The sequence below is a fragment of the Cebus imitator genome, unplaced genomic scaffold (assembly GCF_001604975.1).
Source record: "Cebus imitator isolate Cc_AM_T3 unplaced genomic scaffold, Cebus_imitator-1.0 Scaffold354, whole genome shotgun sequence".
NCBI classification, from domain to species: domain Eukaryota; kingdom Metazoa; phylum Chordata; class Mammalia; order Primates; family Cebidae; genus Cebus; species Cebus imitator.
Genome location: NW_016107669.1, coordinates 391,950 through 418,893, shown reverse-complemented (window position 1 = coordinate 418,893; position 26,944 = coordinate 391,950). Strand labels below are relative to the sequence as shown.

The 26,944-nt window shown below is 42.1% G+C and overlaps 2 protein-coding genes across 7 annotated transcripts in view; one reads left to right on the top strand and one right to left on the bottom strand.

Moving 5' to 3' along the window:
• ST3GAL6 (ST3 beta-galactoside alpha-2,3-sialyltransferase 6) overlaps positions 1-26,491 on the bottom strand; it is a 63,855-nt gene extending 37,364 nt beyond the window's left edge. Inside the window, exons 1-3 of one of the 6 annotated variants that reach the window (XM_017506359.2) lie at positions 25,722-25,783; positions 24,440-24,525; positions 2,631-2,800 (exon numbers count right to left, since the gene is read on the bottom strand). The gene's annotated coding sequence lies outside the window, so the exon portion shown is untranslated. Of the gene's footprint in view, positions 1-2,630; positions 2,801-24,439; positions 24,526-25,721; positions 26,029-26,231 lie in introns of those variants that run through there. The other 5 variants (XM_017506364.2, XM_017506360.2, XM_037730601.1 and 2 more) reach the window with 5 other exon arrangements.
• Positions 25,577-26,944, top strand: part of LOC108287751 (translation initiation factor IF-2-like) — a 14,199-nt gene continuing 12,831 nt past the window's right edge. Inside the window, exons 1-2 of the mRNA XM_037730577.1 lie at positions 25,577-25,979; positions 26,158-26,576. Of these exons, the coding sequence (XP_037586505.1) occupies positions 25,577-25,979; positions 26,158-26,576 (822 nt within the window). The remainder of the gene's footprint in view (positions 25,980-26,157; positions 26,577-26,944) is intronic.

Below are 26,944 nucleotides of genomic sequence, written 5' to 3'. Positions count from 1 at the left end.
TGTATTTTTAGTAGAGACGGGTTTCACCATGTTGACCAGGATGGTCTCGATCTCTTGACCTCGTGATCCACCCACCTCGGCCTCCCAAAGTGCTGGGATTACAGGCTTGAGCCACCATGCCCGGCAGCAATTTATTCTTTATAGGTAGTAGCATAATTGAGTGTTAAGATCGTTCGCTTGGTAATCAGACCCTCTGAGTTTGAGTCTCTAAAGCTCTTCCTCTGATGAGCTGTATCATCCTGGGAATTTGCTTAATCTTCTTATAATTCAAGTTCCTTGGCTGTAAAATAAGAATAATAATACTGCCTAATACAGCTATTACAAGTAGCAAATATAATATACTGAGGTAAGTATCTGGCACCTGGTAAAGACTCTCCTAATCTTGTTTTAATTCTTCTTTTAAAATTAGTGAAGTATGGCCAAGAACGGTGACTCACACCTGTAATCCCAGCACTTTGAGAGGCTGAGGCAGGTGATCACTTGAGGTCAGGAGTTCGAGAACAGCCTGGCCAACAGGGTGGAACCCTGTTTCTACCAAAAATACAAAAATTAGCCTAGTGTGGTGGTGGGCGTCTGTAGTCCCAGCTACTTGGGAGGCTGAGGCAGGAGAGTAGCTTGAACGTGGGAGGCGGAGGTTGAAGTGAGCTAAGATCGCACCGTTATACTCCAGGCTGTGCAAAGAAGCAAGACTCCATCTCAAAAAAGAAAAAAAAAATGTGAAGTATTAGCTTCCCATACACCAAGCCCTCACTAACAATTAGCTTTCTAATGTCCTGGTAGAGATCCTAGGAACTCAGGACTTTCTGCTAATAATAACCTCAAAAAATTAAGTTTTCATTAGTGTGCTATTATTGCTACACAATCATTTTACTATCTTAAAGTATCTGTGACAGGAAGCTTGATTCATCTACTTTTGAATATAAAGTGAATGGCATTTAAAATAATAGTAATTCATTGGCAAAACTCATCTTAGAATTAGACCCTATTTCTGGCTATAGAAACCGTATCACTTTTATGCCTTTCATAATAAAACTGTTCTGAAATTTAAAAACTCAGATTTGTAAACAGCATTTCAAATTTGTTTTGAAGCAAAACAAAATCAAGAACTCTACAAATAATCTGAGTTGGCAAATACGTTTCCTCTTACATTCTCATTTGGATCCATTGTAATGTTGAGAAAGATTCGGATACTGTGCCCTAGGTGTAGAAGCAAATACCATGATGACTCAAGAAATATCTAACAAGGTAAGGATAAAGACTGGAATTTTTGTTGCCCTATCCCAGAGAATGCAAACAGAAGAATAAACATTGTGCAACAGGTGGCAGTAAAAAGTTAAAACTGACTACACACTTACGTGCTAGAACTGTTCTAAATGCTTTAGAGATAGACTTATTTTAATCTTCTAAACCACCCTTTAAGAAGGGTTTTATCATCATTCCTATCTTACAGATAAAGCACATAGCAGTTGTAAGTTCCCCCGGGATACCCAAGTAGTAAGTGACAGAGGTGGGATTTGAACCCAGGCACATACTAGAATCCGGGAGCATCATAAGGACTCTCAAAATACTTCCACCTTTTTGATGCCAGAAACTGTAAAGATTGACAGGAAAAACAGCTTTACAAATAAATCACCAAGATGATTACAGTCCAGATTTTATTAAATTGAGATGTTGCTGGTGATAAAACCTGAGGACCCAGCCCTACCTTCTGCCTTGATTCAAGTCCTCAAGAGTCTGCAAGTCTAGTGGCTCAGGGCTATGCTGGGGAAAGGCTTTGAAACCCTCATAAGCAATCTCAGTGGGAACAAGCAAGAGCTGAAGAGATTCCCTAGCGCTAAATCACAAGACCATTCTGAGTGTCCATATTGGCCAGCACTACTAAAACACAATGTTCTCAGTCAATAAGTGTCTTTCCCAAAAAGATCTCCAAACAAATTTTCTAGTAGAATAATCATTCTCTGATGAACCTTAATAAATCATTGAGTGCCGGCATAGATTCATGGGTAAAACATGTAGCTCATTCCTGGCAGACACTTGAGCCCTAGATCTTTTTTCAGAATAAAGTTATATATTGATGTCTGAAATTAGTGCATGGGGTTCCAAAATAGTAAAAAAAAAAAATAATAAGCCTAAAAGATTACAAGATACTTTAATGAAACTATCATTAATTGTTACACTTAAAGGCAGACCTGAAACTAATTCTATTGAGAAAAAAAGGCCCAAAGAGGAAAAGCCTCTTGCCCAAGGTTATAAAGCTGATTAACAGCAGAATTTCTACAATATTTGAAATGCATGTAATGTTCTAATTTTAATTTAAGAGTTTTCTTATTCCTCACTTACGTACTGGCTAAGAAGAGTCCCAAAGAAGGCCCATTCAATTGAGACTAAAAATAATATTTAAGACACCCGTAGGTCAACACTGAGATATGCCGAAGGGTCATGCGTTTTATTAGCACTTTTATAGGCCTCTGGCCTGCAAAACTAGTAAGAGAGAAAACAGCAGGCACCCCCATTCATAGAAGAGGGGATTTTAACATCACCCACAGATAGAAACATTGTATCAGAACATTACCAGTGTTCACCGCTGACATTTAAGGTATCAACACAATGGTGGTATTGCCTTTGCTTACCTGCACTTTTAGGAAACTGTTTCCCAAAGACTCTGTCCGCAGAAGTGGAGAATGTGCTAAAGAGGAACCAGGCTGCCAAAGACTGAGGACGTTGCCTGCTGAATTACTGGGGCCTCTCTGTTAGAAATTATCTAAGACCCAGGGTGGGGCTGCTTCCTCACTTGCAAATGCTGAAATAAAACACAAAGACAGTATGTTTGTAAGAATGGCTCAACTGACCCAGAAAAATGTAAAAAGTCATTTTTTAAAATTTCATGAAAGCACTATTTTAGTAAGCTCACTTCTGATCTCCTAAAACATGCTTTACAGGATGATGAAATTACCAAACACAACAACAAAACAAAAAATCCAACAGTCCGTGTTACATTACCACCTGCCTTTCAGAACTGGCTTTCCAAAGGACCCAGCTCAGTCTCCTTAAAAATAATAACATATCCAGCTCAATTAATCCCAAGTAACCTGGTAATGAAAGAACCATCTGTCTTATTTTCCAGCTTCTCTCCACACATCCACACAGCTTTATTTTGAAATGCAGAGGTAAGGTGAGAGAAGGAGCTATTTTTCTGAAAATCATTCGAAGAGGAAGGGAGAGAGGGACAGATGAGAAAGGAGGAGGTCAAGAAGAATAAAAATATCTAGAAGAAAGTGAGGGAAAAAGAAGTGTGGGTAAATTATTAGAACAACCAGTTTAAAAATGTGCCGTGGGCTACTTTCTAAAAAAAAAGAAAATTGAAAAAAAAAATCTCAAACCTCTCTTTCTACAGCTTTTCTTACACAACACACACACACACACACACACACACACACACACACACAAATGCGTGCTCTTGAAGTTAAAACAATTATGCTAAATCTACTCTGCCTGTGTGCTATAAAAGAACAGCATGGTTTATTAAGTTTTTTAAGCCCATTATTATGTTATTAGTGTTCTGGTATTTTGTATATTTAAGTTAAAGGCATTTGAAAAATAGCAGGTACACGAATACCTCATTAACCCTAGTGCTATTTCTTAAAAGCCGAAAATAAAATTCCCAGATGGAAGATGCTCTCCCTATACTAGAAAAAAAGGCAACATCCTTATCTTCAAAGACAAGATGTTAGGACAGACCTTGTTAAAATAACTCTTTTAAAGCCTCCTGATACAATTTAGTTGCATTTTCACAGTTTATTATGCTATGTTCAATCCAGTATGTAAGTTCAGACACACCTAAGACATAGCAGATGTTCAGTTCCAGACCACTGCAATAAAGCCACCACCACAATAAAGCAAGTCACAGATTTTTCGGTTTCCCAATGCATACAAAAGTTATGTTTATACGACACTGCCTATTAAGTGTGCAACAGCATTATGCCTAAAAGACAATGTGCATATCTTAATTTTAAAATATTTTACTGCTAAAAATGCTAATGATCAATCATATGAGCCTTTACTGAGCTGTAATCTTTTTGCTAGTGGACGATCTTGCCTCAGTGCTTATGGCTGCTAACTTATCAGGTTGGTGGTTGCTAAAGGCTGCGGTGGCTGTGACAATGTCTTAAAATAAAACAATGATGTTTGCTGCATCAACTGACACTGCCCTTCATGAAAGATTTCTCTATACCAGGCAATGCTCTTTGATAGCATTTTACTCATGGTAGAACTTCCTCAAAATTACAGTCAATCCTCCCAAACCCTGCCACTGTTTTATCAACTAAGTTTATCTAATATTCCTAACCCTTTGTTGTCATTTCAACGATGTTCACAGCATTCTCACTAGGAGTCAATTCAATCTCAAGGAATCACTTTCTTTGCTCCCGCATAAGAAGCAATTCCCATTCATTAAAGTTTTATTATGAGGTTGTAACAATTCAGTCACTTCTTCAGGCTCCACTGCTAATTCTAGATCTCTTGCTATTTCTACCACATCCACAGTTTCCTCCTCCACGACAGTGTGGAACCCTTCAAAGTCATCCGTGAGAGTTGTAATAGACTTCTTCCAAACTTCTGTTAAAGTGGGTATTTTGACCTCCCATGAATCACAAATGTTCTTAATAGCATATACAATTCTTTCCAGAAGGTTTTGAATTTACTTTACCCACATCCATCAGAGGAGTCACAATCTATGGCACCTATAGCTTTACAAACTATATTTCTTAAATAATAAGACTTGCATGGTGAAATTATTCTTTGATTCACAGACTGCAGAATAGATGTTGTTTTAGCAGGCACGAAAACAGTAAACTCCTCATGCAACACCATCAGAGCTCTTGGGTAACTAGGTGCACTGCAGAACAATAATATTTTGAAAACCATCTTTTTTTCTAAGCAGGTCTCAATAATGGGCTTAAAGTATTCAGTAAACCATGCTGTTCTTTTATAGTACACAGGCAGAGTAGATTTAGGATAATTACTTTTTAATAGATGGGGTCTCCCTATGTTGCCCAGGCTGATCTTGAACTCCTGTGGTGCTCAAGTGATCCTCCTGCCTTGGCCTCCCAAAATGCTCGGATGACAGCCATGAGCCACTGCATTTGGCTAATGTAGCATAATTTTTAAGGGTTGTAAAATTTTCAGCATGGTAAATGAGCACTGGCTTCAACTTAAAAGTCACCAGCTGCATTAGCCCCTAACAGGAGGGTCAGCCAGCCCTTTGAAGCTTTGAAGCCAGGCACTGACTTCTCTTCTCTAGCTATAAAAGTCCTAGAAGACGTCTTCTTCCACTGGAAGACTGTTTTGTCTACAATGAAAATGTATTGCTTAGTGTAGCCACCTTCAACAATTATCTTTGCTAGATTTGCATAACCTGCTGTAGTCTCTTCTTCAACACTTGCTGTTTCACCTTGTATTTTTGTGTTACAGAGACAGTTTATTTCCTTAAACCTCATGACTTCCAACTTTTCTTCTGTATCTTCCCTTAGTCTTCATGGAAAAGAGTCAGAGCCTTGTTTGGGATTAGGCTTTGGCTTAAGAAAATTTTGTGGCTTGTCTGATCTTCTATTTAGACCACTAATACTCTCTCTGTATCAGCAATAAGGCTTTCACTTTCTTATCAGTTGTGCATTCACAAGAGTAGCACTTGTAATTTCCTTCAATAACTTTTCCTATCTATTCACAACTTGGTTAACTATCTCAAGAGGCATAGTTTCTGGTCTGTATTGGCTTTCAACAAGCTTTCCTTACTAAGCTTAATCATTTCTAGCTTTGGATTTAAAGTAAGAGATGTACAAGTCGTCCTTTCACTTGAACACTTCGAGGCTATCAGAGGATTATCAATTGGCCTAATTTCAATATTGTTGTGTCTCAGGGAATACAGAAGCCCAAGGGGAGAAAGACAGACAAGAAAAAAGAACATATAAACATGTATGATTAAGTTGGCTGTCTTACAGGGGTGTAGTTTGTGGCGTCCCAAAATCATTACAATAATGACACCAAAGATCAGTGATCACAGATCACCATAACAGATATAATAATGAAAAAATCTGAAATATTAAGATTACCAAGATGTAACACGATGGCAAGAAGTGAGCACGTATTGTTGGAAAAAGGATACCAATAGGCTTGTTGGACAAAGGGTGTCCACAAACCTTCAATCTGTGAAAGCACAATATTTATGAAATGCTACAAAATGAGTCATGCCTGTTACTAGCTCTGCTTCTTTGCATCTTCTTTACGAGGGCACCCATGGCACATAAAACTTGCAAAATAAGTTTGCATGCTTTTCTCCTGTTAGTCTCTCTTATGTCAATTTAATTCTTGGACCCAGTAGAGACCTTAAGAGGATGGCGGTGGAGTTTTCCAGCAACTATGCTCTCTGTGTTAGTAGAATATATTTGTTATTTTTTAAAATTCTTAGAAAACAAATACCTTAAAATCGTGACTATTTTATTTCAGAGGCCATTTATGAATTCTAACGTCCTTCAACAGGAAATAATTATGCTTGGTTATTACGAAAATCATATAGTAACATAAAAAACAGATTTTGCCAAAGAAAGTTTTTAAAAGTTGACTAAATGAAGATTAATTTCTATGTGTTGGACGTATGCGTATGTAACACTTTACAGTAAATCCTCACCTATTCTTCATTTCTTCGAAACTATGACCTTAAGCAAAGCAAGGTATACCAAAACCAATTTTTCCATCAACAATAAAACGACATTGAATAAAAATGTTTTAAGCTTGTAGTTTCCAAAAACTTATTAATGACACTAAATACATTTCTCTTTTGAAGAGTTAAATAATGAACCCATTTAGAAATCAGAAAAGCAAAGGAATACTGTTTATTGCCTACTATTAGAGAATCCTTCACCACGTGACAGAACTTTGAAGGTAAAGAAATTATGGATCATGAGCCGGGCGCGGTGGCTCACGCCTGTAATCCCAGCACTTTGGGAGGCCGAGGCGGGTGGATCACGAGGTCAAGAGATCGAAGACCATCCTGGTCAACATGGTGAAACCCCGTCTCTACTAAAAATACAGAAAATTAGCTGGACATGGTGGCGCGTGCCTGTAATCCCAGCTACTCAGGAGGCTGAGGCAGGAGAATTGCCTGAACCCAGGAGGCCGAGGTTGCAGTGAACCGAGATGGTGCCATTGCACTCCAGCCTGGGTAACAGGAGCGAAACTCCGTCTCAATTAAAAAAAAAAAAAAAAAAAAAAAATTATGGATCATGGTGTATCTGTGCCTCAGGGTTATTCCCTCCTTAAATGTATAGAAAGTACAGTTCCTGGGTTTCTTTTCTTTTTGTCTTTTTAGCTTTTTTTTTAATTGCATTTTAGGTTTTGGGGTACATGTGAAGAACGTGGCATAGGTACACACATGGCAGTGTGATTTGCTGCCTTCCTCCCCATCACCTACATCTGGCATTTCTCCCCATGTTATCCCTACCCAACTCCCCACCTCCTGTTGTCCCTCCACGAGTTCCCCACTACAGATCCCGGTGTGTGATGTTCCCTTCCCTGTGTCCATGTGTTCTCATTGTTCAACACCTGCCTACGAGTGAGAACATGCGGTGTTTGATTTTCTGTTCTTCTGTCAGTTTGCTAAGAATGATGGTTTCCAGATTCATCCATGTCCCTAGAAAGGACACGAACCCATCATTTTTTATGGCTGCATAGTATTCCATGGAGTATATGTGCCACATTTTCCCTGTCCAGTCTAACATCGATGGGCATTCGGGTTGGTTCCAAGTCTTTGCTATTGTAAACAGCACTGCAATGAACATTCGTGTGCATGTGTCTTAATAATAGAACAATTTAAAATCCTTTGGATATATACCCAGTAATGGGGTTGCTGGGTCAAATGGAATTTCTATTTCTAGGTTCTTGGAAGAATCACCACACTGTCTTCCACAATGGTTGAACAGTTCCTGAGTTTCTATCATCTTCTATCCACTATTACTTATTACTAACTAGTGTAAAGACTCTATCACAATTTTAAAGTTAGAAGGGTCCTGTAAGATTATTTAGTCTGGGCTGGGTGCAGTGGCTCACGCCTGTAATCCCAGCACTTTGGGAGGCAAAGGCAGGAGGATCGCCTGAGGTCAGGAGTTGGAGACCAGCCTGACCAACATGGCAAAACCCCGTCTCTACTAAAAATACAAAACTTAGCCAGGTGTAGTGATGGGCACCTGTAATCCCAACAACTTGGGAGGCTGAGGCATACAGAATTATTTGAGTTTTGGAGGCAGAGGTTCCAGTCAACCAAGATTGTGTCACTGCACTTCAGATTGGGTGACAGAACAGGACTCTGTCTCAAAAAAAAATAAAAGATTATTATTTAGTCTGAATAAAATGGTACAGAAACCTCAGGCACTGTCATACCCGGAACAGCGGGGGCGGGGGTGGGGCAAGAAGGATTTAGTTACACCTGGGGAAGCTTAAATCAAAGAAAGAAACAAGATAGCTTAGTCACAGGTTTGAAGGTCCTTAATGAAGAAGAGGATTTTGCCTGGTTCTGATGGCCACTAAACAGTTATGCCAAGGCCAATGAATGCAGAATTCAAGGAGTTAGGTTTGAGCTCAATACTAGGAAGACCTTGCTAATATTTGGAATGCCTAATATAGGTTGCATTCTTGGAAAGTGGGTCACTCATTACTAGTACGTTCTAAAGTCCATTTTGCAGGGGTGTGCAGAGCAGTGCTTAACAAACTTTAATAGCCATTGGCACCACCTGAGCATCCTGCTAAGTTGCTGATTCTGATTCAGCCGGTCTAGGGCAGGACCTGGTTATCTGCATTTCCAGCAAGCTCCCAAATGATGTCAAAAAATATATATACCAGTGCTGCCAGTCTGTAGCCCCTGCTTTGAGTAGCAAGAATGTAGGGTGAAGAGGAACATTAGAATGTTACTTAAACCAGGTTACCAAAAGTATGGTCATTGTACAGTCTTCTAACTACATGATTTCAAAAGTCTTCTCCAGCCCTGATTTTTAGGCAGATAATTAATAAATAGATTAAGTGGTTATTAGCAGAGTTTTATGAGTCCACACATTCAAATTTCCAAAAATGTGTTGCATCCTATACCCCAAGGTCATACAACCCCCAACTGTAATTCTGTACAATTCTAAAGAAGAGATGCTTCACTTCCATAGAAGAATGGTGATCTTATTCTGAGCTTGGAAAGTACTTAAAACTAAGTAAATGTGCTCTGATGAATGAATAAATGAATGAATGAATTTGTGATTTCAGTATACTACCAGTACTTCAGTGTACTATTCAGTAGGATGCAAGAAAACTTGGCTCTAAAGTAATTTGTCCAGGGATTTCTATTAAAAAAAAAATCATGTGTCTCTGGGGGGGGCACAGAAAGTCCCCTAAGGCCACAATTTGCAGTTTTCTTTTTCATTGTAGGGCTTTACATTATATTCCTAGCCCTAGAATTTCACCTCCCGACCCCATACAGATTCCCTAAACGCTTTGAAAGTCCTTGTTTATTGCTTGGTCATATTTTGCCCTCCTCCTCAACTAATCTAATACATTTGAGCTTTCAATCAGTTCAAAACTCTCTTATGTCTTTCTTGGAGAAGCATGCTGATATCAGAATATACAGCTCTTCCTTACACTTGAAAGCATTCTTAGGTTTCTCTCCCAGAGTCAATAAAACTGCCACAAAGGAGGCACCAGTTTCCTGTCTTTCCTGATTCTGAAAGGCCTCCTTCCAAAGAATTTACTGTTTAGTTTGCTTAAAAGTTAAGCAAAGAATTTAAACAGTTAAGAATTTACTGTTTAGTTTGCTTAAAAGTTAAAAATATCACCTGATATTGGAAAGTTCTGTTTTCAAGCTACTTATTATGCCAATTTATTCTGAATAAGCCTGGATTATTCTGGCCCTTAGGAAGTATCCTCTCCAATCTGATTTTTTTTTCTCCTTTTCTGCTATTTTTAAAAGAAAGGAATTAGCTTATCAGATGAGCATATACCAAACCTTAAAATTGCCGTGATGAAACTGTCCTGCTTTCCACAGCAAATGAAAATGTGACAATATACCATTATCAATCAGATGACTTCCTAGACTCAAGTTACAAATATAAGGTGAATCTTAATTTGGGACATCTTAAAATCTATTATTACAAATAAACCAATACATACGGTAGATTTTTTTTTAATGAAATCAAACAATCCATTTACTTCCTAAAGCCAGTGGGTTGATCCTTAAGGCAAAGTGAATTTCAAAATCATTTCTCGCTAAAGTTACCTCTGAGTGTTTCCACCTTCTAAGGTAACTCTGTTGATTTATTCAATAAAAAATTTTCACTGCCTACTCTGTGCCAGACACTGTTTTAGGCTTTGGAGACGCAGCAGTGAAGAAGAACTTTCATCAAGAAAGGCAGAAATTAACAAGTAGTTCACAAGTAATCACCAAGTTACAACTGTAGGGTGACTAGGGACTGATCTAGACAGGGAAGGACAGGAAGTGTCTCTGCAAGATGAAAAGGAGTTAACCAGATAAAACAACTGAGAAAGAACGAAGATTCCAGGCAGAGGAAGCAGCATTTGCTAAGATTCTGAGGCGACAATAAAAATGGTACACTCAAAGAACTGAGGCTGCAGATAACAGGGGCAGTGATGGAAAGAATAATGGTGCAGCCCACGCGCGGTGGCGCATGCCTGTAATCCCAGCACTTTGTGAGGCCGGGGCAGGCGGATCACCTGAGGTCAGGAGTTCAAGACCAGCACTGGTCAACATGGCGAAACCTTGTCTCTACTGAAAATATAAAAAATTAGCCAGGCGTGGTGGCAGGTGCCTATAATCCCAGCTACACAGGAGGCTGAGGCATGAGAATCACTTGAACCCAGAGGCAGAGGTTGCAGTGAGCCAAGATCGCACCACTGCACTCCAGCCTGGGCAACAGAGTGAGACTCCATCTCTAAATAAATAAATAAGAAAATATAGCTAATCTTTTTGGCACACTTACAACATTCCAGGTTTCACAGGCACAAACTCACATAATCCCCACGATAGCACTGAGATGGAGATGTGCACAACTCTTCTGAGTCTATAGAAAAGTAAACTGAGACCTAGAGAAGTGAAGTGACTTGCCCAAGGTCTTCAGCTAAAAGGTATCAAGGCTGATTTGGCCTTACGCAGTTTTCTCCCAGGGTCCTCATTCCCAACCCGTCAGCTACGACAGCTTCCCAAGAGTGAGGTCAACTTGAAGCCTGCCTCATGTTCAAAATTCATTCTGTTAATTTTCATTTTTCACAGAATGACATCATGAAACATTAGGTCTACTAAACAATAGCTTCAGTCTCACTTCCAGAATCGTGATAAATGTACGGCTCCTAGTTGTGATTTATTTCATTAGGAAATAGTATGCATATTTATTACAAAAACATTAATAGAAGTTCAAATGTCAATTTAATAAATGTCCATGAGCTCATTAACAAAAATAACCGTCTCTTCTCAGAGATACTTTTAAACTAGATTTATGTTTCCTTCCCTACCCCATTCCTCTCCTCCCGGTATCATGAATCTGATACACCGTCCCCTTTTTACATTTACACACATTAAAAACACACATACCCCCACATACATATTCATAAACATGACGGAGTATATGATATTAAGTGGTTGACATCTGAATAGCAAATACATAATATTCTGACAGTTGTGTTTATCATTCTATACTTTTAATTTTTAGGTCTATCCATATGGCGTCTAAAGATCTGGTTCATTCTTTTTAAATGCTGTATTTTATCAACCAAATATATCACAAATGTATGCATTGCTTGGAGGAGGCATTTAGGTTGTTTTCAGAGACTTGCTTATCTAAATGTCATTTTGGAGCCAAATCACTTTTTGCCAATCTGGTAAAAACAGTTTACCAAGTTAGCGAATCCTACAAATTACTAGAAATACTTTGGAATTGTCATTTCATTTTTAAATAGAATTTTTTTTCTAAAACATAAACCTTTGGTAGTTCAAGTCATCATACCTATATATTTAAAACACTATGAATCTCTGAAAAGAGAAACAAAACAGAAAATAATTTCTAGTTGATGTGAATCTACAATAACGCTGTTGAAAACAAAACATATTGAAGAGAAAATAGATGCAGAAAATAGTCTTCTTACAACCACTTTCTCTTCCTGATAACCACACTGACGGGGCTGAAAAAATCAGCACATTGAAGACAGTAGATAAACAAACCAAGGTTTCTCTGGAATGCTTTGTTCTATGTTCTGGCCAGAAGATAATCCAAGGCACAACCTTACAGAAAGGTTACCACACTGTTTTTAGAACCAAAGGACTGTGAAGCGCCTACTATGTACCAGAGACAATATTTGATAAAGGCGACAATTACAGCATGAATGAGCCTGGTCTTTAACCTGGAAGTGGTTAGACTTATAAATGATGTGACTATAAAAATGGCGTGACCTATAAATGGTGTGATCTATTTATGTGAGCAGCAATGATACCTCAAAGACACTGTAACAAGTGTAAACTGAAACCTAGTATACAGATATGTGAAGACTCCAATATCCTAATTATCCTGATGTGATTACAAGAATGTATCAAATTATAACATGTGTCCCAAAAATATGTATGTATAATATGTAACAATAAGGAAATAAAAATTAAATGAATATTGCACAATTTTTAAAAATAAAATAATTTTGTTTTCACTGAAAAAAATGTGAAGACTCATCTATGGAATTCTTATACTGTTAACGTTATCTTCTATAAAGAAGAATCTGAGAAAATATTAAAAGGTAGACCTTTCAAAAGATGGGTAACTATTTACCGATGACTACATTCTTCGCGTTATAAAACAACCCAGTCTAGAAAATACAAAAGGAAATTCGAACGATGTTTCTCTTCCGGGAGAGAGGGGAGAAGAAAAGTCTCTTCTACAGAAGTGTACACAATCGCCAAGAAGGTTAATTTAAATTAAAAAAAATCTAGGCTCCCAGTGAAAAACGTCACTCACAGCACACTGAGGGTTAGAATGGAGTCTGGTCACACTTTCACAAACTACTACAACAATATTTTAGTACATTCCATAGGCAAGCTAAGGAGTTAGCAGTTCTAGATCTCTGGTTCTGGCTTAAGAAATCCTCCCGGGCTTAGGAAAACCTTCCAGGCTTCAGGAGGCAGCCCTGAAATCAACTGAAATTCAAATCACTGGTATAATAGTTTAGTGAGAAAACTGGCCAACCAGATGGAGCAGCCCTATCATTTGTTCATCTATCCACATATCCATATATCCATCCATTCCATTCCATTCCATCTCATTCATCCATCCACCAATCCATCCATCTATCCATCCATCCACCAATCCATCCATCCATCCATCTACCCACCAATCCATCCATCCATCCATCCATCCACCCACCCATCCATCCTATCTCATCCATCCACCCACCCATCCATCCATCTATCTATCAATCATCCATTTTTCACAGACAATTATTATCCATCTATCACATGCCACGAAATCTCAGGGTATAAGGACTAAGCCAAAAATGTATAGACATACTAAAGGCAAGCCCACATGATCATACATTTAAACATAGACAATAAAACATAACATACACATAACCCCTTGCCCTATCCCTGACCTCTAAACTATAGGTTCAAAGTGTACTGTTTTATATTTTTTCAATTACATAAAATGTCCATTATATAGGATATGTAATTAACCTAAAACTTCCTCCTCAAAGGGCAAAATACTTCCCAGTATAAACAACAGGAGCTGGAAGCTGAAAGAGGCGTAGCAAGAGAATTAAGAAGGTCAAACAGACCAGAAACCAAAACTAGGATTACCTAAACTTCTGAAAGTCCCCTATGTTTGTGATTTTGTAAAATGTCTTGAAGACTTTTCCACAGTTGCTAGCAATATTCTGCTGCTTCTGAATAGAAAAGAAAGGCACAGCTGAAGAGTGTACATCCACTCTAGGCTGCGGACATTAAAGATCAAAGGGCAGTCTGTGCTAAGAGCATTTAAAAGAAATGCCAGCAGCAGACGCCCTAGGTCCCAAAGCAAAAGGGCACGAACAGAGAACACAGGAACTGGCCTGAGCCTAGAGAGTCACTCTGGGGACTTCACAACAGAACTGTCCTTGTGATTCCCCTAACACCAGAAACAGCTGAAAACAAAAAACAGGTGAGGTGATGGGTGCAGTGGCTCACGCCTGTAATCCCGGCACTTTGGGAGGCCAAGGCGGGTGGATCACCTGAGGTCAGGAGCTCTAAATCAACCTGACCAACATGGTGAAACCCTATCTCCAGTAAAAATACAAAAAATTAGCCAGTCGTGGTGGCAAGCGCCTGTAATCCCAGCTACTCAGGAGGCTGAGGCAGGAGAATCATTTGAACCCTGGAGGCAGAGGCTGCCGTGAGTCAAGACTGCACCATTGCACTCCAGCCCGAGTGACAGAGCAAGACTCCGTCTCAAAAAAATAAAATAATAAATAAGTTGCAAGGCAGTTTAAAGCCAATCCTTTGCTGAGGAAGGTACATCCCATGTCTAGCATGTTCTGCGTAGTTCCCTATTACTCACCAAAGTCTAATTGTTGGGCTGCTTTTTAATCTGAGGGCTTATTTTCTCAAATAAGAAGGAATCTTTTATCTGCCAAAGTTCAGGAAAATGCAGCTTTTATTTACAACATGCCACATTCTTTGGAAAATTAGGCTTTCATTCAAAAAACAAAGTAAGCTAATTTTTTTCTTTCTATCAAAGATGTTTTTGGGGCAGGAGGAACTGGGAAAAACTGGACACCAGAGGTGTGGCCCCAATCTGGGTCTGGGGGGATGAATAAGGACACTTCACGGAGACCCAGGTGAGGTGCAGAAGGGCAGGTCTGCAAAACTCAACCCGGAGCATGTCAGGAAGCAGACTGGCTCAATCTCAAAGTGCTAGTAAAGAAATGAAGAAAATGATATAATGATAATGAAGAAAATGAAGAAATGAAGAAAAACTGATATAATGATAATGAACCTTCTGCTGCCCCTGGGGCACATCACAGACAGGGAGTCATCAGAGGCAAGAGAGGCAGTTTGTGATTCAGTTTAGAGACCCGCAGCTTGGACAGGGTGTAGCCACTACTCAGTTGGGCCAGCCTCAGGACCAAGAGCCAAGTGCACTCGGTATGCAGAGAAGAGGCATGACAGCACCAGTCCCACGGCAGAACCTCTGTCTTAGCGCCCTCGGACTGCTGAAACCAAGTGCCACATACTTGGGAGCTTAAAACAACAGATATTTACTGTCTCACTGTTCTGGAGGCTTGAGGTCTGAAATCGAGGTGTTAGCAGATCCACGCTCCCTTTCAAAACTGGAGGGAGGAATCTTCCCTTTACCTCTTCCTAGCTTTGGTGTTGCCACCAATCTTGGGCATTTCTTGGCTTGTGGAAGCATCACTCCAACTCTCCATCTTCACATGGCATTCTCCCTATGCTTCTGTCTTCACCTGGATATTAATCATATTGATCAGTGTGACCTCATCTTAACTAATTACATCTGCCATTACCCTATTTCCAAATAAGGTCCCAATCTGAGGTACTGGGGGATTAGGACTTCTAAATAGCTCTTGTAGATGGGACACAACTGAACCAATAACACCCTCCTTGGGGTGTCCAGGGCTCACCCTCAGCCAGAGGCATCCAAATGTTTTAGGTCATTTAGAATACCAGGTGCTCATTAATGTTAAAGAGAAACAGGAATTAGTCTATGGTGGCAAAAGTCAGAGTAGAGGTCACATGTGAGGAGTAACAGTGCCTGGGTGGGAGCACACGGTGCCCTTCTGGAGGGCCAGTGTTGTCCCATTTCTTCATCTGGAGGCAGCTTGCCTGAGTGCATTCACTGTAAGGACATTTATTGAGCTGTACTTACATGCTTTGTGTACTTCTCTGTATGTCTGATATATTTCCATAAAAATTTTACAAAACATCAGAGAAGATGGCGCTATCCAAGAAACAGGGGTCTTGGCATCCCAGGTAGGACCTCAGAGAGGGACAATATTTGGGAGGAGTTGCACAGCCAGGAATTGGCAGCTCAGCCCTGCTGGTTCAGACACTTGAGTTGTCTGTTCACCTGAGAAGCACAACTCCTAAGGGGCTGGTATGTAACCGAAAATGCTGAAGCAACTTATTTAAATTAAGACAAAATAAGCCAGGCGTGGCGGCTCACACCTGTAATCCTAGCACTCTGGGAGACCGAGGTGGATGGATCGCTCTGAGCTCAGGAGTTTGCGACCAGCCTGGGCAACATGGTGAAACCCCATTTCCACAAAAAATACAAAGGAAAAAAAAAAGAGTCAGGTATAGTGGCTCGCATCTGTGTTCCTAGCTACTCGGGAGGCTGAGGCTGGAGGGTCGCTTGAGCCAGGAAGCAGAGGTTGCAGTGAGCCACAATTGTGCCACTACACTCTAACCTGAGCAACAGAGCAAGACCCTGTCTCAAATAAGGAAAGAAAGAAAAAGAAAAACATAAGGGCCAAGAAGTCTGTATATTTGAACCAGCAGACTGGCAACTTCTATAGGCAAATCCACAAGTGATAATTAAAAAGTTGTTTAGTAAGCACGGACCCCACAATAAGGGTATGATCTCCCCTGCCTAGTGCTGGAAATATGCTGATATTCTGCTTTGCTCTGTTTCCCTAGCCTCCTTGCAGACCTCTCCCCCACATTCCACTTTCAGGCTAATTACAGTTCAAGTAAGTTACAGAGTTTTTCTTTCACACCTAATTCTTCTCTGGGAATTTTAAGGTCTTGAGGTTACGGTGTTTGGGGTCCTAATACTTAATTTCCAAGGAAGAGGGAACACTTCAAAAAGACAGAGTTAAAAGCTACTGGACAACACTCAGAAAACATATGTTTGAAGTAAAAACGTAAGATTTTTTAGAGTTAAATATTAACATCACATATTGCATAAGCTATGAATAACACATTGATAAATCAAAGGAGTGGAGAGGGGAAGGAAACCAAAACTTAATTGCAATGCGAACAAAGAACTGCAAATCAAATATTGATGAAAATGCATATGTACATTGTGATATACATAATTGTGGAAAATGAAGCTGTGGATAGAAAGCACTTGGCTTTCTACTGCATAAAATGGATGAAGAAGGTACTGAAAGGTTCAAGGCCACACACTTGTAGGGACCTCTTGACTATCCTATTGGGTATCTCCATCCTGTCAAAGCCCATCTCTACTATCAACCTCTACACAGCATCCCCCGTCTCAGAAATCACAAATGGCACTTCACATTTCCATCCTTTAAACACCCCAAGCTATTAAAAATGAGAGTGCTAAATATCAATTACATATTACCTTAACTAACGTTTTTCTCACATTCTTGTGAAAACAGCAATTGGAAGAAACGTATTACATGCCATATTGTAAGCCCCAAGTCCAAGTTTAGAAGCAACATGCAGAATTTACCTGTTATAAATTGCTTATACAGACCTACCTCCCTTAGTGCCTTATAGAGAGACATAAATACATAAGCCATAGGTCTCTAAGTCTGATCCAGCTGACTCCATGGCCTCTCCTGCCTCAGCTCCTAAAATGCCCAACTTCTGCCACTGTCCTCTGGGAACACCTTGTCTGCACACTTCTCAGTCGTACTTGGCACTGTTTCATGTCTCAGCACCTTCGATCACACTATTTCTGCTGACCAGAATGTTCTCCCTCTCCTCTCACCCTGCCCCTAAATTTCCCTCCCACAACACTCCCGCTCCTGGAATCATCTGTTGGGATTCTGTTCTTCAAGGAGGACTTCCCTTTCTATCTCTACGCTGCATTTGGATAATGACACAGGAATCCAAGAAAGCATATGTAAAGCTGTTTCAAGAACAGGGATAACTATAAAACTCCTACGGTTTGAACCATAAAAAAAAATCTCAGATTAAAGATGTTAAGTTTTCTCATGGACATCTGGAGAGAAGGGTTTTTGCTCTGCAAGCCTAGTTTATTCTGAAAAATTCATAGCTCTATTCAACGGACAGGTTTTCTTTCCCCAACTCCACTTAAAAGCATATGTACATACATGCATGCACACACACACACACACACACAGAGAGTGCATCCCTCTACTATATGCCAGTGGACCCCTCAATAATAGCAGAGTACTTGGCACACGATAGCTGCCCAAGTATTTGTTGCTATTTACTGAAGAATGATGAAAGAAATGTAACAACATAGGTAAATTTAAAAAGTCCAAAGGGAAGCCAGGTACTAAGAGGAAACATACGTGAGGAAAAAAATAGATATGTAAGACCAACCCGAAAGGCTTTCAGTGGAAAGTCAATTTTTAACTAGTTGAGGAAGAATAGAATTGTCATAATAGCTATAAAAACAGAGTTATGACAGTAATAGTGGCAGATAACACTGATTAAACATTTGATATTTGGCAGAATCTATGTTCAAATACTTGCATGTGTTTTCTTTTTCATTATCACAATGACTGTGATGTGGCTATTATTTCAAATTTACAGATAAGGAAAGTAAGGCTCCGAGAAGTTAAGCAGTGTGCTCAGAGTCATGCAATGATAAGTCACGAAGTTGGAAACTGAACACAGGTTGTAATCTGGCTGAGACCGGAGAGTGTGAAGGGGAAGCAGAATGGCACTGGGTGTCAAGAACAGCCCGAGCTAAAGCACCAGGCCTGCGTGGCTACAGCATCGAACAGGACAATAAAAAGCAAGTCAGCAACATGAGATGGCAGAAAACCTCAAAGATCAGTGGAAGAAATTCCCTGGATTTTCGAGCAGAAAAAAAAAATCATAATGAAAATCATGCTTGAGGAAGGTTATTATGAAAGGTATATGTCCAAGAATATTGACGGTCATAATTAGAGAGCTTGAATATAAGATTCTTATAAGATTATGATATTTTATTCCGTGATTAAAGCAGAAGAGCCATACACACCCAATCTGTAAAAAAAGATTTTTGCAGTAAGTGAGTCAGATTTGTCCTCCAAAAAATTCATGCCTGCAAAATATTTAGATCCTTCATGATCACAAAGCACACAGATCTCCTTACAGCCCGTTTACCAAAAAATCCAATTATTTATCATTTAATTGTAGCATAGCTGGGATAAAACAAGAATAATTAGCTAATCACTTTGATGTTTACCTGAAATATTTGCTTTAAATATTAAAAATATTTTGACAGCAATGTCCTTTCTCTCACAAGATCATTTACAACAGAAAGCTCCTTTAACTATGACAATCAATTAAATAAGATTATAAATTAAATCGCCGGGCACGGTGGCTCACGCCTGTAATCCCAGCACTTTGGGAGGCTGAGGCGTGCAGATCACGAGGTCAAGAGATCGAGGCCATCCTGGCCATGGAGAAACCCATCTCTACTAAAAATACAAAAATTAGCCAGGCATGGTGGCATGTGTCTGTGGTCCCAGCTACTCGGGAGGCTGAGGCAGAAGAATTGCTTGATCCCAGGAGGTGGAGGCTGCAGTGAGCCAATATTGCACCACTGCACTCTTGCCTGGCGACAGAGCAAGAGTCCATCTCAAAAAAATAAAATTAAATTAAATTAATTAAATAAATTAAGTGCTGTTCTAAAGTGTAGTTGAAAAATCCATTTGTACCCTACTTGAATGTCTATATTACCTATCGCCTCACAGCTCTTATCTAAACGCAACTGCATAACCCATGTTGCAGTTTTTAAATGCAATCAGTTATCCACCAAAAAAATAGGGAATTGGCCGGGCGCGGTGGCTCAAGCCTGTAATCCCAGCACTTTGGGAGGCCGAGGTGGGTGGATCACGAGGTCAAGAGATCGAGACCATCCTGGTCAACATGGTGAAACCCCGTCTCTGCTAAAAATACAAAACATTAGCTGGGCATGGTGGTGTGTTCCTGTAATCTCAGCTACTGAGGAGGCTGAGGCAGGAGAATTGCCTGAACCCAGGAGGCGGAGGTTGCGGTGAGCCGAGATCGTGCCATTGCACTCCAGCCTGGGTAACAAGAGCGAAACTCCGTACCAAAAAAAAAGAGGGAATTAAGAAAATAACATCTATGTTCTCCTTTTGTTCTTGGACCCTACGCTAACCACAGAAAACGCACACATTCCCAATATCTACTTCCTTCACCCATTGATATATTAAGGACTCTACATATTAACAAGTTGCGCAAGATTTTAATAAAAGCATTTGAGATTTCTTTCTAGCGTTCCTGCCTAAATATTTGCAATAGAATATTTCCTAAGATGAAAACTCCACTAAGAGGTCAGAAGGAGTAGACTGATTCCTTTTAAGACTAAAATCTAATGTTATGGAAAAGGGGATTTCATAGAATCAGCTCAAAGACAAGAAGCCTGTGATTATACGGCATTTTGTATGGGTTTTTTGGTCTCAATTTCCTTCACCTCAGGTCTGATACTGGTTATTTCTTGTCTTCTGCTAGCTTTAGGCTTGGTTTGCTCTTGTCTCCAGTTCTTCTACATGTGATGTTAGCTTGTTAATTGGGGACCTTTTGGAATTTCTGATGTAGGCATTTAGCACTATAAGCTTCCCTCTTAGCAATGTGTTAGCTGTGTCCCAGAGATTCTGGTATACTGTATCTTTGTTCTCATTAGTTTCAAAGAACTTCGTTTCTACCTGAATTTCACTGTCTTCCAAAAGGTCACTCAGGAGCAGGTTCTTTCATTTTCATATAACTGTATGGTTTTGAGTGATTTTCTTAGTATTGATTTCTATTTTATTGTATTGTGGTTTGACAGCGTGGCTGATATGATTTTGGTTTTCTTTTAATTTGCTGAGGATTATTTTATATCCATTTGTGTGGCTGATTTTAGAGTATGTGCCATGTGCAGATGAGAAGAATGTATATTCTATTGTTTTGTGGTGGAGAGCTCTGTAGATGTCTATTAGGTACATTCTGTCAAGTGTTAAGTTCAGGTCCTGAATATTTGTTAATTTTCGGCGTGATTATCTGTCTAATACTGCCAATGGGTTGTTAAAGTCTCCCACTATTATTGTGTGGAAATCTAAATCTCTTCATAGGTATTACCTTTTACTATGAATCTGGGTGCTCCTGTGTTGGCTGCATATATATTTTGGATAGTTAGGTCTTCCTATTGAACTCTTCACCATTATATAATGCCCATCTGTATTAGTTCACTCACACTGCTATAAAGAAATAGCTGAGTTTGGGCATAGTGGCTCACGCCTGTGATCCCAACACTTTGGGACGCTGAGGCAGGGATCACTGGAGCCCAGAAGGTCAAGACTAGCTTGGCCAAATCAGTGAGACCCTGTCTCTACAAATAATTTTTTAAAAATTAGCGAGGTGTGGCAGCATGTACCTGTAGTCCCAGCTACCTAGGACGCTGAGGTGGTAAGATTGCTTGTGCCCATGAGGTTGAGGCTGCAGTGAGCAATGATTACGCCACTGCACTCCAGCTTGTTCAACAGAGTGAGATCCTATCTCAAAAAGTAAAAAGGGAAAAGAAAAGAGAGACAGAGAGAGAGAGAGATACCTGAGACTGGATAATACATAATGAAGAGAAGTTTAATTGGTTCACAGTTCTTCAGGCTGTACAGGAAGCATGGCTGGGAAGCCTCAGGAAACTTACAATCATGGCAGAAGGTGAAGGGGAAGCTGGCACATCCCATATAACTGGAGTAGGAGGAAATGCAGTTGGGGGCGGGGTTGCTAAACAACCAGATATTGCAAGAACTCACTCAGTATCACAAGAACAGCACCCAGGAGGATGGTGTTAAACCATTAGAAACTGCGTCCCTGATCCAGTCACCTCCCACCAGGCCCCGTCACCAACACTGAGGATTACAATGGAACCTGGACCTAGGGGCGGCGCAGGTCAAACCTTATCACCACTTCTGTTTTGGGGTTTTGTTGGTTTAAAATCTGTTTTGTCAAAAAATAAAAAAATAAAATCTGTTTTGTCTAAAATCAGAATAGCAACCCCTGCTTTTTTCTGTTTTCCATTTGCTTAGCAGGGTCTTCTCCATCCCTTTACTTTGAGCCTTTGGGTGTCACTGAATGGGAGCTAGGTCTCTTGAGGTTTTATGCCACTATATTAATCAGAAAAGCCAAAAATTAGTTTTTTTGTATGTTAGCTAAGTATGTAAGTTAACAATGGGCCAAAGAATCTCAAAAATATTTTTTTCTTTAAAAATTATGCCAAGCATCCCTAGATACTAATAGAGTGGTGATGATGAGACATCCTGAAATCAAAGGACAAGAGAATAAAAGGAATACTGTACAGGTTTATCCGAGCCCTGCCTGTTTTTGTGATATTCCTGTGCTCTGCCCTGGGGAAATTGATTATGGCCAATTAATAGGAAGAAAGAAAAAGCAACTAAGAATAGAAATTTGTGTGTTTGTGTGTGTGAAAGAGAGACAGACGAGACAGGAGAGAGTCAGGTGTGGTGGCTCATGCCTGTAATTCCAACACTTTGGGAGGCCAAGGTGGGCAGATCACCTGAGTTCAGGAGTTCAAGACCAGCCTGGCCAACATGGCAAAACCTCGACTCTATTTAAAAAATACAAAAATTAGCCAGATGTGGTGGCACATGCCTGCAATCCCAGCTACTTGGGAGGCTGAGACAGGAGAATCACTTGAACCCAGGAGGCGAGGGTTGCGGTGAGCAGAGATCACATCACTACACTCCAGCCTGAGCGACAGGGCAAGAATCCATCTCAAAAAGAAAGAAAAAGGGCCGGGCGCAGTGGCTCAAGCCTGTAATCCCGGCACTTTGGGAGGCCAAGGCGGGCGGATCATGAGGTCAAGAGATCAAGACCATCCTGGCCAACATGGTGAAACCCCATGTCTACTAAAAATAGAAAAATATTAGCTGGGCGTGGTGGCATGTACCTGCTACCCAGGAGGCTGAGGCAGGAGAATTGCTTGAACCTAGGAGGTGGAGGTTGCAGTGAGCTGAGATCACGCCACTGTACTCCAGCCTGGCGCCTGGCGACAGAGCGAGACTCTGTCGCAAAAAAAAAAAAAAAAGAGAAGAGACAGGAAAGCCCATCACCACTAGGTGAAGACTGAATTGAGCTCTCATCAAAAATATCCTATTCTAATTAGAATACAATTAAAACTCCATGAAGGCTTCATAAAATCTGCCTTCCTCCTATCTTGACAACAGAATAAACGCCTAGATTCCACCAGACTCCACACACCCTAAGTGGCACATCAGAGATGTGCAGAAGACAGAAGGTACCTAGCTGGTGAAAGTCTGAAGCTGTCAAAAGGAAGGCAAAGTATGCAGACCACCTAATCAAGAAGCCCAACCTGGGGATAACTAGAAAGGTATATTCAGACCACGGTATATATAAATGAGGATATGCCAGGCAAAGGAGAAAGAGATACACAGGGAATGGAAGAATTTGTGCAGAATGTATACTAAAGAGGATTCCTGGGATGGTGTGGGCAGAGGTACAGTCAGACCTTTATGTGAGCCACTGCAACTCAACCTAAGACAATCTTGATTTTTTAAGCTATAAAATGAGGCTAAAAATTCCTTTCTTGCAGGAGTTTTGTCAGGAAGATTAAATAAAATGGCATATGAAAACACACCACGAATCAGAGTGGGTGTCAAAAAGGAGTTCCATGCTTCCCTCACCTTCTCAATAAGCATCACCTAAAATGCATGCTGAACAGATCCCTGGTCCCCAATCCTGGATGGAAGCACAATTTCCATGGAAGCCATCTGGCAGTCTGCATAGTTAGCAGATGATGCTTATCAGGGAAATGTGGGAAACCTGGCATTATTCACTTCTCCCATAAGCTTCCACATGATGTGGAACACAGAAATGTCTCCAACAGAATAAAATGGCTGTGAAATCCAGTCCTCCGCCACTGAATGAGAAAACGTGCAATTTACAATTTAACAGGATATGTTAAATTGATGTTTTTAAACGGTACGTCTCTTAACGGTATGTCTCTTAACGGTATTCTTCTGTCAACGCTATTATTCTCTGAGCCTTAAAGGTTTTTTGGTTTTTTTTTAATTGATTCAGGGCATAAGAACAAACTATCTCCAATAAATCTGCTGAAATGTAGTCAAAATTGCAGTCCCATTCTACTGCACCATTTAAACAATATATAGCTCAATATGGGACTGATACACTGAGCAACTATAGTAAAAACACAGTTCAAGGAAAGCAACATGACAAGGAATGAAGATCTCCACCATGAGAACAGCTCAGGAAACCAGACCAAGACAGCACTTTCTAGAAAAATTGTCTTCTTATAAGCAAAACTGCCATTATCTAAAGAGCCTCTCATGAATCTGGCCTTACTCAGAGACAATAAATAACAATCTAAGGGCATCTTTTTTCGCAGATCTTGGTATGAAGAGGAGTTCTTAGTGAAATAGAAAGAAAGCAACAAACCAACTTGTGAATGTCAAATCAGCATGCCTTCAGACGGAAAATAACCTGGCAGCCTCAGCAGATCTTCCCAAATATTTAACATCTGCCTGTAAATACAAAGACAGTTTCATGGTCTGCAGCTAGGTGAGGAAGTCTGAAGACTGCAAAGTCAAACATTCGGGCTAGCGTAATAGAGGTGGCCACTGGAGACCCGAGGAGTTAACTAGGCTCAAAGGTCAGCGTGGACACGCGAGCACAGAGCACGAGGAGCTTCCAGCAGCTCTGCAGTCTCCTTAACTATCCACCTACTCAGAGCGCCCAGCTGGTCCTCGTGAGGGAAATGGGACTTGGAGTTTAGAATCGCTGTGGTTTCCGACACACCAGCAGTCACTGTTATTCGCACCCCTACCCCGCCCCCCCACACACAGTTTTTAAACATTACCTTTCAACAGCAGCCTCTCCTACCCCGCCCGCTCCTCCCCACCGCCCCGCCAACCCCCTCTACTGAAAATCGTCAAAAAAAAAAAGAAAGAAAAAAGTGTTTTGGGTTTGTTTCTGGTTTCTGGAGTTCGCTTTTCATAGATTTTCTTTTAAGCCAAAATAACAGCACATAAGAAAGAAGCCTGAGATTGCCGGGAGCTCCGGAGCCGGCGGCCGCAGCAGGACAAGCGGCTTCTCCCTTATCTATCTTGAAAATTAACAGCAGCCCAAACACCGCGATTTACTCACCGTCCCCCTTTCTCCTAAACTGCCTCGGTGCTTGTTTTGTTAGGTCTAGTTCTATTGTGGAGGGAAGAACCGTTTCTCGGAAAACTTTCTACGGTAAGAGACCAGAACCTTCCAGACCCCAGCCCTCCCCGCGTACAGACCCTTTCACAAGAAAACAATAGTGAAGGAGGCGCTGGACACTCCTCCCGGCTTCGCGACCGCACAACCTCGCGGGCGATTCGATGAAAGAGGGTCCCAGGGCAGATCGTCTCTGCCCCCGCGGCTCCTGCGCTTACCCGCGAGGCTGCGCGCCCCTCCCGCCCTCCATGGCTCCAGGACCCCCGGGCGCCCTCCCCGCCGCGGCTGCAGCGCACCCCGGCGGGCTCGCGGGTCCCAACGCCCGTGGCCCCCGTGGTCCCCGCACGCCACGCTCCCTGGGGCCGGCAGGGCATGTGGCGGGGCGAACAGCGCTCCGCGTCCCCACCCCCAACGCTGACCTCAGAGGCTGAAACGCCGGAGGGTCCGGGCGGCACAGACCCCAGGCCGCCCTGCCCCGGCCCAGGACGCGGGCTCCCCGCACCCCAGTCTCCCTCACCCGGGCAATGCGAACCCGCAGCGAAGCCGGCCGGCGAGACTGCCCCGCCGAGGCCCAGCAGCGACGACTGCAGAGGCGCGCGGGGCTCCGTGACCGGGGGGGCCGCTCTCGCTGCAGCCGGCTGCTCCTCTCCCGCGGCGCCTGCCGCATCGGGCCGCCGGAGCCGCGGCCGACGGAAACCAGAGGAAGGCGGCGCGGGCACGATTCCTTCCCCCCGGATCCGGCGGGGGAGCAGAGGAGGGCGCGGCGCTGCGCGGAGTCTCAGGCTCCCGCCGGCCCGCGCGCTGCCCGCCGCTCCGGGGTCCGGGGTCCGGGGTCCGGGGTCCGGGTGCCGGGCGACTGCGCCGAGCGCTCCGGAGCCGCGGGAAGCTGCTCCGGCTCCGCGGCTGGCGCCAGTTGCGCGGTGGCCGCGGCCGCCCCTGATTCGCGGAGGAAGGTGCGAAGCGGCGGGAGGCTGCGGGCCTCACTGTCCCCCCGGGCGGCAACGCGGGAGCGCAGCCGAGTCCCTACCTTTCGGGCGGGGCGGACTCCACCGCGCGCCCTCCCCGGGCGCCGGGGCCGGAAAATCACCGCGGAGGGAGGGACGGGGAAAGGCGGCGGGTGGCTTCAGGACAAGGTAGGAGGATCGATTTCCACCGCCAAGAAGACACTCCCATCCCGCCCTGGAGTGTTTGCAAAGCTGCAGGAGCTGGAGTGAGGGGTGGCCGGGCACTCCCCTTCCCCGCCGGGTTGGCGGGCGCAGAGGCAAACCCGGATGCTCGCCGCGCCGCGGACTGTGACACAAAGCCCAGCCGAAGGGGAGGAGTGTGCAGAGAGCGCCTGAATTCCGGGGCTCTGCCCTCCAAGGGCAAATGTGTGAGTACTTTTTATCTTTTGAAGCAATTACTTCAGGGAGAACGAAGGTGGAACGTGCTTTCTGCCTTTTGCCTCCCTGGAAAAAAGCCTACGTTATAAATGTCCTCTTACTTGGATGGCTCTGCATGCTTTTTAAAACTTGTCTGTCAAATAATTCCTTGTCTAGAAACATTCAAGTCATAGCCGCAACCTTTGGGCACTGAGCAGTGTCGTCACGTGCGATCAAATGACCCCAGAGAGAAGACCCACGGACTTGGATGCAATTCAAAGTTGGCAGTGTGTCATGAAGTGAAACAAAGTCCTTCATCTGTGATGGGCTTTCTGGTATTTCTCGCTGTCTGTCTGTCTCTCTCTCTCTCTCTCTCATA